Source organism: Aegilops tauschii, chromosome 3 (genome assembly GCF_002575655.3).
Source record: "Aegilops tauschii subsp. strangulata cultivar AL8/78 chromosome 3, Aet v6.0, whole genome shotgun sequence".
NCBI classification, from domain to species: domain Eukaryota; kingdom Viridiplantae; phylum Streptophyta; class Magnoliopsida; order Poales; family Poaceae; genus Aegilops; species Aegilops tauschii.
The window spans coordinates 410,798,699-410,810,395 of NC_053037.3; the positions used below are offsets into that span (position 1 = coordinate 410,798,699).

Below are 11,697 nucleotides of genomic sequence, written 5' to 3' on the forward strand. Positions count from 1 at the left end.
GAAGCAAAATAAATGTATCTGCTTCCCAGTCACAAAAAACTGGCCAACAGCATGCATCAGATGGACTAGTTTCTCCTAGTTTAGTGCAGATTTCAAAGCACGTACGGATGAAGCAGAAAGGAGGAGGTTACGGCTAAAGTGATGTGATGTAGGTCTAGCGTGATTTCTGAGGAGCAGTTGATGGGAAACAAATCGTAATTAGTGCAGCATGCAAACTAACTAACTACCTAGGTCCACCTCTTCAATCACACGGTCCAGGCTGCATCAATGTAACGGTGGACTAGGAGTCTGATATAGAAAGCTAAATATCAGTAGTCTGATTCCTAGCACTCGCCCAAAACAAAACACGCACATTGCCAAAATGAAAAAGGGCGCACACGCCTTGACCGATCGTTGCCGGAGCAGGCAAAACAACTCAACCAGTCCAGAACCTTTGCCCTGCCCGTCAGTCCCTTCGAGAACAACACTGGCTCACACGACCGCGACTCTTCCCGCCGGGGCCCCTGGCTGCTCGTCCGTCCCATGGCGTGGCGCTCCGACGACGATCTGTGTCACGGATCTACGCTCGTCGCTTGACAAATCCCACCACGGGTCCGCTACACTCCCTTGTTTCTCTTTGTCCTCCTCTGCCTGCCTTGCCTTCCTCCCCAAGAATCGTGACGCCTGCGGCGCACAGAGCGCCCACGCGGTCTCGGTCTCCACCTCGTCAATGCTCCCCCAGAAAACCAGTGTCTTGCCAGAGACGCCTTCTCCGGGCTGCTGTAAATAGCAACATATACCTCTCCCCGGTGTGCGCAGCAAGCTAAACCCCCACCGCACGCCCCACCCGCGCGCAGGCATGCCTCTCTCGCTCGGCGCCGACCACCTCGCCGCGCCCGGCGCGCGCGCTCCGCCTGCGCGGGTGGGCACGGGCATGGGCATGGACACGTCCCTCTCGCTGGGCGGTGCCGCCGCCTACCTCCCGCTCAACGAGAACGACTCCCTCGACATGCTCCTCTTCGACGTCCTCCGCGAGGCCTCCGCCGTGGCCGCCGCCTCGCCCTCCTCGTCCTCCTCTCCCCCGACGAAGACGGCGACGGCCATTGCCGCCGCTGGCGCCGACGCGATCGAGGGCGGCGGGGCATGCGCGGCCGGGAGGGCCGCGGAGCGCCCGCACTACCGCGGGGTGAGGCGGCGGCCGTGGGGCAAGTACGCGGCGGAGATCCGGGACCCGTCGCGGCCCGGCACGCGCCTGTGGCTCGGCACCTTCGGCACGGCCGAGGAGGCGGCCGTCGCGTACGACCGCGCCGCGTTCCGCCTGCGCGGCGCCAAGGCGCTGCTCAACTTCCCGCCGGCCGTGGGGGCGCACGAGGCGCGCCGCGGCGGCGCCAATGAGGCGAGGTGAATGCTACGTGCGTTCGTTCTCTCGCCGATCGTTCCTCTCTCTCTTAGCTGCGTGTTGTTAGCTTCTTAGTTTAGGCATCGAAACATTGAATTCCCATTCTGTAACCGTTCATTCATGCGTGGTGTGGTCTGTGGTGGACCAATTTGCATTTCGTGGGTATCGTCTCTAGCTTCGGGCGAAGGTGCTATTTTGGTGATCTCTCTACGGTTATCAACAGATATCAATCATCAATTGTACAGTAGTACTACTACCAGTCTCGTCTGAAATTTTACGAAATCTGGAGAACTGTGTGAACCGGTAATGAGAAGACAGATTCCCTCGACAAACCTTGTATTCATCTGGAACGATTCCTCGGCTCCTTTGATTTAAAGGAATTTTATAGGATTTCTGGAGGACTGAGATCCTTAGAATTTTTTCCTATGTTTGTTCTTTGATTTATAGGATTGGATTCTATAGGAATTTTTCCTATGGATTCTTTTGTGCTACATTTCATAGGAAATCTAACATCCACTCCAACCTCTTTATATAATTTCTTTGTTTTTCCTGTGGCATCAAACATTTATTGCTAATCCTATATAATTCAAGTGGGCATGTCACTTCAACCCTATGCTTCTCCTATTGCTACGTTTTCAAAATCCTACGAATCAAGGAGGCCCTGAAATTCCTTCACGGATGGTTAGCGTTCTATGATTAGTACGTGAACTCGTGAAGACCGATGAAAATGCACCACGCCCACTTGGCAGACAAAAATCGGCTATAAAGCCACCAAATTGATGTAGATGACGATGGCAACTTGGGGACCAAAACTAAAAATTCCACTCCGAAATATTTTCCATTGAAGATTCGCGGCCCCATGGCCCGCAGCGTACATGAGCTCAGCCGTGACATGATCACCGGCTACGGCGCCACCAGTGCTTCCGTCATTGTCCAGGATCCTCTATGGCCAGAGTTGGCACGAAGCAAGAGCCCAGACTATATTTGATCATTTGATACACTTGATGCTCAAACCGCATTAAAAAGCGCAGCAGCACGAACCAAATTAGCAAATGGCCAGACTTACAGTTACAAAAGCTGCAGGATATAAATATTTTAAGTTACTTCTTCCCCAGCTCATATGCTCCATGCACCCTCCACAAAATTCCACTCATGGAAGAGTTTTCTCTGCCAAACATCACTCCGGATTTGTCCATGACCAAGGCCCACACACAATTGACCCACCAGAGCACATGCGTTCGAAATTTCTACAACGATATTGTGATGCTGACACGAACTCTACATCAGTCCACACCGAAAAAGTTTACCCAACCATTTGCTTTGCTCCTCCAATGATCAATCATCAACTGCAGCCAATACAGTCCCCTGCCGGTAGCGACTGCCCTGGCACTCTGGAAGATGAAACATTCATCCACCACTGCGAAAGCCCGCTCAATTCCGGTGCACCATCCGCCGATGTTTGTCCGTATAAAGCACTGTCAATGCTGCAATCGTGCTGGGGGAGTAGACATCTGATGACAAGCCCGAGTCCCCCAACTCCTCTGCGAACAAATTGCCTTGTCGCTTGATCGGTTCGTAGAGAACCTGGAGCATTCGCTCAGCTGATCCAACTTGCAGCTGACGGACTTCATCGTTGAAGATAACCTCGCTGGACCAGTCAAAATGAGATAGACATATGATGAGGTCCAATCCACAGTTAGAAATGCAGGTGGAATATTGCCCAACAGGTTAAAATGAATATATAGCACAATCATGTTGATGCTTAATTGAGAACGTCGTTTCGCATAACTAGAAGCCACCTTTGTACTTACGGAAATATAAGGTGTAGATTAGAAGAAGGAAAATTACCTTAGTTTTGCAGCTAGATTTTTATCTGTGCACGCTCGAAAAAGGATCTCAGGCACAATGGGAGAGTCCAAAAGGATGTTTGGTAGAGAAATAAAGTTTATCTTTTTTCTCAGGTGGATGAAGCACTCGGTAAGGAAATGAGCTTGGTAGGCCACCACACAGGGTAGCTTTGCTAGCATTAGTTCCATGACAGCTGTTCCGGAAGTACATAATGCTGCTTTACTAGCCTGCAAAAAAAAGGAATATTAGAAAAGTAGACTCTGGCCGCGATAAGTTTCACATACTAACAATCAATCAAGTCTAATAAATTTCAAATCTAGCCCTATTGGGTTAGTACACTTCGCTACCAAAGGAATGGTTGGTTTGAACAGAGGAGCCTTAACATTACCAACCAAGGAATAAATGCTGTCTCAAAAACAAAGAGTGAACACTTAGAGAATCACTATTTGTGTATAACTAATAGAACTGTTGACAGACAACACTGTATCTTAATATAATTAGACAATCGTTTCCTAGGGAAAAAAAGAATAAAAGCATGGCTGGAATATAATGTGTGGGCCCGTGGGACAATCCAGCGGCTACAGTAATCAACAGTGTTCTAGATTTTTCTTCATAGAGATTTTGATCCTATATAAGATGAGATGAAAATGCTAATGCTAACTTAACCAATCATAGTCTGGGGTTATAGCCACAGCACAGCTGTAAAGGGACAGTAGTAACATGAATCCTTTTGGAACAAACAGCAATACATGATATGTGTGTTAGCAAGGTATGGTGCTACAGTCTTCACATCCGTCAAATGAGTGAAAATATCAACATTCGAAAATGGCAATATCCAAAGAGTGAATTTGGTGGTAGAGAAATAAAGCCATTAACTCGAAAAAGAAGTGAGCTTACATTGAATGCACCATATCTTTTTTCTAGTGAACCCCCAGGTATCAGTACCACTGGAAACGGCACTGATCGAACTACATTTTCAACATAGGTCCTCACATCCCGATGTGGAGCAACTGGGATGACTAGTGACAGATCATTTAAAGTGTGACTTAAATGTTGCACAGTCCGAAAGAAGATTGGAAGCATACGAGCTACTTCCTGCATCCTGCTTCCAGGCAGCATGGTTAAGATTGTGGCATCTATCAAAGGAGTATTTATCATTAGAAAACAGACATGCTTTTTATAACACAACAATCATTTATAGAGCGGTCAATAAACTAGCATCATGCCAGAACACAAAATCCAGATATGATGTCTTGCTATGAATTGTTACTGATGCATATGATAAGGCAAGAAATGTTTCCTAGAGAACGTGCAAGCAAGTGTTTGTCCTCTTTTCATTAAGAGGAGAAGCAAACAATTACTAGACTTGGGTAGCAAGTACCAGGATTAAGATCAAACAACACGCGCACTCTAGCTACTCGGCACTCTAGGCGAGAAAAATTTAATGATTCAGACAGAAATTTTGATGGCCTTGCATTGTGTAAAAAAGGGCAGCCCGGTGCATGTAGCTCCCGCTTGCGCAGGGTCCAGGGAAGGATCCAACCACTTTGGGTCTTTAGTACGCAGCCTTTCCCTACATTTCTGCAAGAGGCTGTTTCCAGGACTTGAACCCGCGACCTCATGGTCACAAAGGCAGCAGCTTTACCATTGTGTAAAACAAAAAATAAATGTGTATCATGTTAATAATATATGGATGGTATAGTAGACCATACAAGTGTCTAATTTGTCTCCTAGGGCTCCTTTGATACAAAGGAATTTCATAGGATTTTTAAAGGATTTGAATCCTTAGGAATTTTTCCTACGATGGTCATTTGATTTGTAGGATTGGAATCCTTAGGATTTTTTCCATAGGATTCATCTGTACTACATTTTGAAGGAAACTTTCCATCCACTCAAAGCTCTTTGTAGAATTCCATTGTTTTTCCTGTGCTATCAAACACTTCTCTCAATCCCGTAGGATACAAGAGGACATGACACTCTATTCCTATGTTTTCCTATTCCCGCACTTTGAGAATCCTACGAATTAAAGAGGCCCAGTTGGCTAGTTCTATATAGTTCTTTTTCAGCTTTAGCTATGTTCCTTGTTTCACCATATTGATATTTGCAGTTAAAATTAATATAAATGAAATCACAAGAAAAAGCAGGTGCTAAAATATTTGGCCATCTCCTTTGCATCTCATGTAAAACAGATTTGACTATGTAATGAATCATCTGGCAGTTGGTACTCAGGTTGCGTTTGTCATTGCTGCCAATTATGATAATAGTTTCTTCAACCAGCTTTTGTCTACTTTACAATTTCGGTAACCACTTTTTCCTGTTTATGTGGCTATCTTTCCCAGCAGATTATAAAATAAGTTAAGCACATCACAGTTCAGCAATCACAAACTGAGCCTTGAGGATTGATAGTGTGCGAGCATGCCTACATTTGAATGGAAGTTAATAAACTGCCACAGCGATCTGTAGATCTGAAGTTGCACCATTAACATACATCAACCGTCATGTTAGTTTTCGGAAAACAGTAGTATTAGTTTCCTATGAAATTCAGAAAACAGCATGCCCTCCCAGTAGTTATTGGCAACTGAATTTTCCTAACTTACATGTTTGTATATTTCCTTGATGATAATTCATAAAATGCATCAATTACAAAGTTAACACATTACAATTCACCAATCTGATATATATATAAGAAGGAAAAACACAAAAAGGGATATAATAATTGGCATAACGATCTAGTATTTGTGCACAAGAAGAATCCAAGAAGGCACAAAGAATGACACATTTAATTACCTGAAGACAACCCATGCTCCAGGCTAAAAGCTTCACCACTTCGTTGACGCATGGACATGTCAGGAGATAATTCTGAGTCCTATGAAATTTGAAGACATAAACAACTATATTGTGAGTAAAGTTGGTGGTCCCAGATATCAAACAGATATACAAAATTCAAAAGTACTAGTCTTAACAATTCATTTACATGATATCAGCAATGCAGTTTGAAACCGGTTAGTCACTTCTAGAAGACAAGACAACATTCCATGTCAACATTATTCTTAGCATTGCACAATCTCAGAAGAAAACAAGGGAATGCCGCTCTCTCACAACCCACTTGAACCTTTTAGGATCATGATCCTCAGATCCATTTCTTATACAATAATATAGTGCTAAGTATAATCTAGTCCCTAACCCTTGCTTCTACCTAGCTTTGGATGAGATTTAGCTCCTTGGATTTCTATGGCCACACCCAGGTTTAGGCAGGAATAGTATAGGAATCTTTAGATGCACATTCCATGTCCTAATGGATATGAGCCACCTTTCTCAACAAAGGAGATAGGCCTTATTATCCATCAATGACAACAGCCAATGAACTTCAATTTTTTGATGAGATCTCGCCTTGACTATAATTCTATGGTCAACAAAGGAGAAGGTCATTATGCAACAGATACTAATGAAGCCGCACAATTCCCTACCACATTTTTATGTTGAAGCGAAGTCCCTGCCACATTTAAGCCAGCAGCATCATCCAATAAGGGATGGCCCACATATGTAGCAGGCAACCCATGTAATCTGCAAATTTCGTCCTCAAAAGGAAGGATACATAACATATGATCCACAAAATTATGCAACTTTGAGAGCCTGCTTTCACCACCTTTCCAGGCCCAGAATGATGGTGCAACATAATGGACATGTAGAGGGCTATCAACTTTTTGGTTGTACCTACCTAGACAAAAGAAAAATCTTACCATCTTTGCTCATGGAAAAATAAATGTAAATTTAGTTATTTGAATGAAATTGTGGTATGGTAAAAATGATTCCACTTAAAGCCTTACATTTTAATTGCTGCAATAGGCGAAACGAAAACCCCTTTGAATCAACAGTAACTACAGCATGAGGCCGAAATAATATAGCAGCATCTAAAGTATCCTTGATCTTCCTCTGCAACATAAAAACGAGTATACATCAAGTGAACACAAACAGAAAGCAAAGCACAAGACACACCAGAGATGCACCTTGACGTTATATATGTGTGGCAGCAGTTCCCACAAACCCATTATGGCAATTTCTTCCATGGGAAAAAGTGATTGCAACCCTTCCTTGCACATTAATTCCCTGCATTGAGAAAATTCTGTTTAGTGAGTAAAAAAATGAAAGATCAAAGTTGCAACATGATGCGATCCAGCTTGAACTGGACTTGGATCAAAGCGTGCATATGGAAAGTAAAATGACGCTATAACAATGCTGAACTAATTAATGCATGGATATGTTGAGCACACACATGAAAATGAACTCACTTTGCATCCAAACAGAGGGAACACAAAGGAACTCCTGACTGCAAACATCAACCAACGGCATTTGAGCAGGAAGTATGTGCATACATCAAGGAGATCAATCATAACTGTATGACGGCGATGACTGACAACTCCACGACATGGCAGTTGACCCTCCATTTTGTTTTCTTCTGGTGAAGATAAAAAACATAATACTCCCTCCGTAAAAAAAAATATAAGACGGGTTTTTACACTGTCGTAGAGTCAAAAAACGTCTTATATTAAGTTACAGAGGTAGTAATAAATAAAGCAACCCTAATGTTATGTTTCCTGTATTCACATCCAATCTTCCTTATTCACGCTCCCCTATGGAAGAGAAGGAAACAATGTATCAAGAGAACTGTTGTCTTTTCAATTTTCTTTCTGTTCCTCTACATCATCTCCAATATTGAAGACTGACTTGAATCCAGAAAGTGAAGGAACTCGTCCTTGTTTCTTTAAGAACCTGATGAACCTACTGCCTAGAAGAGAATCACAAACTAGCATAACAAGAATTAACAAATAAAAATTTCCCTCATTCTGTCACTTGACTAAAAATTGGACACCGAACAAAATATCCACTGGAACACACTTCCCTCTCCATCCCCACAAATTTGATGTTTAAGCGTGCACATAACTACAAATGGAGCCTAGTCTATGTACAGTACATAATCTGAACATGTAAACACTTCCGGAACAGAACAAATAAGCAATCCAGAACTAAACCCCTCTCCAAGTTTCTTTCAAGTCCAAAATACCTTGACTGTATGAAGCATTTCTGTGTAACGAAGATCTATACGAGTACCATGCACAAATGAACATTCATTGAAAAAAAAAACATTGACATCAAATGGCAAATATAAAGCTTAAAGTGCATGAAGTGATTAGGTGGTTTCAGAGCTAAGTACTCCCTCCGTTCAGAATTACTTGTCACAAAAATGGATAAAAATGGATGTATCTACAACTAAAATACATCTAGATACATTCATTTCTTGGACGAGTAATTCCGAACGGAGGGAGTAGTATTTATCAAATGTTCAAACTGGGGCATTTCATCAGAAAAAAATGCTCAAACTGAGACTGAAAAATACTATAATAGCACAGATAACTGAACCAAAAATGGGGTTAAACCACACCCGCCAACGCCAGCAAAACGAACGGGAACAGGGGAGAGCTTCCTGAGGGACGCCATGAGGCGCGAAGCGAGCGAATCGCCGGAGACCTCACCGGCGACAACGAACACCCGAAGTTCGCCGTCCCGGGCCGCTGCGTCGAACACCCTCCCGTAGGAATAAGCGCGTGAGCCCAGCCTGGCCAGCAGCCCCCGCTGGCGCCCGGCGGCAGGGATCCATCGTGACAGCATCAGCCACAGAGGAGCAGAGCGGCGCCGACGGGAGGGAAAACCGGGGAGGGCGGAAAGGGTTAGAAAAAACTCCCCGGGAGTAGTGACTTGAAAAAACAAGGAGCTTATTTGTTTGGATTTTTTTAAGAAGAAAATCGACCTATCCATCGAACACCAAAAGTAACACAAATTACATCCAAATTTGTAGACTACTTAGGGGCAACTAGGTGCACCGCTCTTTCACCGGAACCGAACAAACCTTTTATAATAGACAATCGGAAAATCATCGTGCTGAAGTCCTAAAGAACCATGCACTAGAACAACAATCGTCGATGATGAAAATGAGCGTAGATTAGAAGGATCCAACCCGTAACACATTTTTACACATACGAATGAAGATTGGATCCAAGCTGGTCCACCACAAACAACACCGACCAAATCATGTAAAGGTTTGCCGAAGAGACACCTACACACGCCCTCCGACAACGTTAGACACACAGCAGGAACATGGGCTAGGCAGAAAGAACTTTATTTCATCTTCAGGGAGTCTTCATCGCCTTGTCTTCCTAAACAGGAACAAGCCCTATAAATATTCAATAAAGCATCTAAAAACGAAGTAGGAGCCCTCCTGCCAACCTTTGTCATGATTCATTGCGCCTCTAAGACCATGGAAGACGAGACATATAGGCAGTGGCGTCGGTAGGAGGCGTGGAAACCCCTCGTTTGCCTAAGACGCTATGCACGAGACTACGAGTGGGTAACATTTCGTCGTTTATTTTGTCGGATTACGGGTTCCGGCAAAACCCTTGAGGTTCGAACTCTGGGGTGCGCACGAAGATCTCTCTCCCCCAAGCTCACACACTCACCACGATCTCAAAGCTGAGCTCGCCGAACTCGATGAACAAGGGACACAAGAGTTTATACTGGTTCGGGCCACCGATGTGGTGTAATACCGTACTCCAGTGTAGTGTGGTGGATTGCCTTGTAGGCTGGGATGAACAAGTACAAGGGAAGAACTACCTCCTGAGGAGAGGTGTTCTTGAGCTCGGTGAGCTTGTGTGGTTGAGGATGATCTGAATGATCGTCTGGGCCGAATCTGTTCTCCCTCTCCACGGTGGTGGCTAGTCCTATTTATAGAGGCTCGGGTCCTCTTCCCAAATATCAGGCGGGAAGGGATCCCACAACGGCCAATTTAAAGGGGGACGGCTAGTACAAGCTATCCTGACAAAAGGTGGTCTTCGCCTGCCAAAGGCTCTGGTGGTGACGCCGTCGTGGGCTCCGCGGTGACCTCCGTCCTGCCGTCCTGCTGGTCTTGGTCTCGTTGCACCGATATGGAAACCTTTGCCTGATGCCTCGGGACTCCTCGCATGCGCCTGCTCCTTTAGCACCAAAGAGGAAACCAGTACTCTGCGCCCGCTGGCGCCCGCCTGGCCTTGGTCGTCATGGCTCACGTCACGGGAACCTCGGGAGGTGCCCCTTGCCTTGATCTCTCCGCTCCTCGCGAGCCAGCCTAGTGAGGCTGCCCCTAAGGAGGTCTTGTGTCTCCCGCCTCACGAGGCTTGGCCCCTCGCGAGGGTCTTGGGTGTTTGCCGATGAAGAGGGGTCGTACCAGGCCGCTAGTGGAGCCACGCCGTGGGCCGCAGGCAGGCAAGTCTGTGGACCCCCGTTCCCAGAACACCGACAGTAGCCCCCGGGCCCAAGGCGCGCTCGGACTTGGCTTCGAGGCGAAGCCAAGGGGCAAGTGCGGAGCGCCGCGGGCCCCAACCGCCTGCGGCCTTGATCGACGCGTGGCGACTGATGGGACGTGGGCGTCTCCGCTTCCCCATGCTGCCTCGGCAACTGCCCGACTTGACGAGTCCCTGGTGCATGCAGAAAAGCCATCATTACCTGCGATCGTGGAGGCCGGCGGTTGGCCTCCTCCCGCTATAAATGGGGAGGGGGCGGAGCCCCCGTTGCCCATCTCTTCCTCCGTTCCGCTTGCTTCTTCTTCCTTGCTCCGTGTTTCACTGCTAGCAGCGACACCCATGGCGCCGACGAAGAGGTTCTCGGCCGCGGAGAAGGGGAAGGCTCGCCAAGAGGGGCCCGGCTCTCCTCCGCCCAAGAGGGGGCGTGGTCGCCCTCGCAAGCACGACGCGACCCCCGCTGTGGCTCCCCGTGGTCGAGGACAATGGCGGGTCGTCCCGTCGCTGTCGGCGTTCTGGGAACGGGGGTCCCCATACTTGCCTGCCTGCGGCCTACGGCGTGGCTCCACCAGCGGCCTGGTATGACCCATCTTCACCAGCAAACACTCAAGATCGTCGCGAGGGGCCAAGCCTCGCGAGGCGGACGACACAAGACCTCCTCAGGGGCAGCCTCCCTAGGCTGGCTCACTAGGAGCGGAGAGATCAAGGCAAGGGGCGCCTCACGAGGTTCCAGTGACGTGAGCCATGACGACCAAGGTCAGGCTGGCGCCAGGCGGGCGCCAGCGGGCACAGAGTACCTGTTTCCTCTTTGGTGCTAAAGGAGCAAGCGCGGGTGAGGAGTCCCGAGGCCTCAGGCAAAGGTTTCCATATCGGTGCAACGAGACCAAGACTAGCAGGACGGCAGGACGGAGGTCATCGCGGAGCCCACGACGGCGTCACGACCAGAGCCTTTGGCAGGCGAAGACCACCTTTTGTCAGGATAGCTTGTACTAGCTGTCCCCCTTCAAATTGGCCGTTGTGGGATCCCTTCCCGCCTAATATTTGGGAAGAGGACCAGGGCCTCTATAAATAGGACTAGCCACCACCGTAGGGGGCAACTGATCTCGGATCGGATCCATTCCATCCCTAGCCACCACCAAAGCT

General features: G+C 47.1%; 2 protein-coding genes across 4 annotated transcripts; one reads left to right on the plus strand and one right to left on the minus strand.

Moving 5' to 3' along the window:
• Window positions 1–614: 614 nt before the first annotated feature.
• Window positions 615–1,721, plus strand: LOC109752922 (ethylene-responsive transcription factor 1A). Its single transcript, XM_020311846.4, has one exon. It carries the CDS (start codon window positions 839–841, stop codon window positions 1,382–1,384), a length of 546 nt encoding a protein of 181 aa, XP_020167435.1. The 5' UTR covers window positions 615–838; the 3' UTR covers window positions 1,385–1,721.
• Window positions 1,722–2,440: 719 nt separating this feature from the next.
• Window positions 2,441–8,967, minus strand: LOC109752942 (probable lipid-A-disaccharide synthase, mitochondrial). Of its 3 annotated transcripts, XM_073510714.1 has the most exons (10): window positions 8,758–8,967; window positions 8,289–8,323; window positions 7,516–7,553; window positions 7,234–7,333; window positions 7,054–7,159; window positions 6,694–6,944; window positions 6,014–6,092; window positions 4,124–4,362; window positions 3,227–3,453; window positions 2,441–3,026 (listed from the first exon to the last, which is right to left on the minus strand). In XM_073510714.1, the coding sequence occupies exons 1-10, from the start codon at window positions 8,891–8,893 to the stop codon at window positions 2,810–2,812; spliced, it is 1,428 nt and encodes a 475-aa protein (XP_073366815.1). In that variant the 5' UTR covers window positions 8,894–8,967; the 3' UTR covers window positions 2,441–2,809. The 3 variants fall into 3 exon arrangements, with proteins under 3 accessions (XP_073366815.1, XP_020167456.1, XP_020167455.1); XM_020311867.4 differs by lacking the exons at window positions 7,516–7,553; window positions 8,289–8,323; XM_020311866.4 differs by lacking the exons at window positions 7,516–7,553; window positions 8,289–8,323 and having other exon boundaries at window positions 8,667–8,967.
• Between the last annotated feature and the right edge of the window lie 2,730 nt (window positions 8,968–11,697).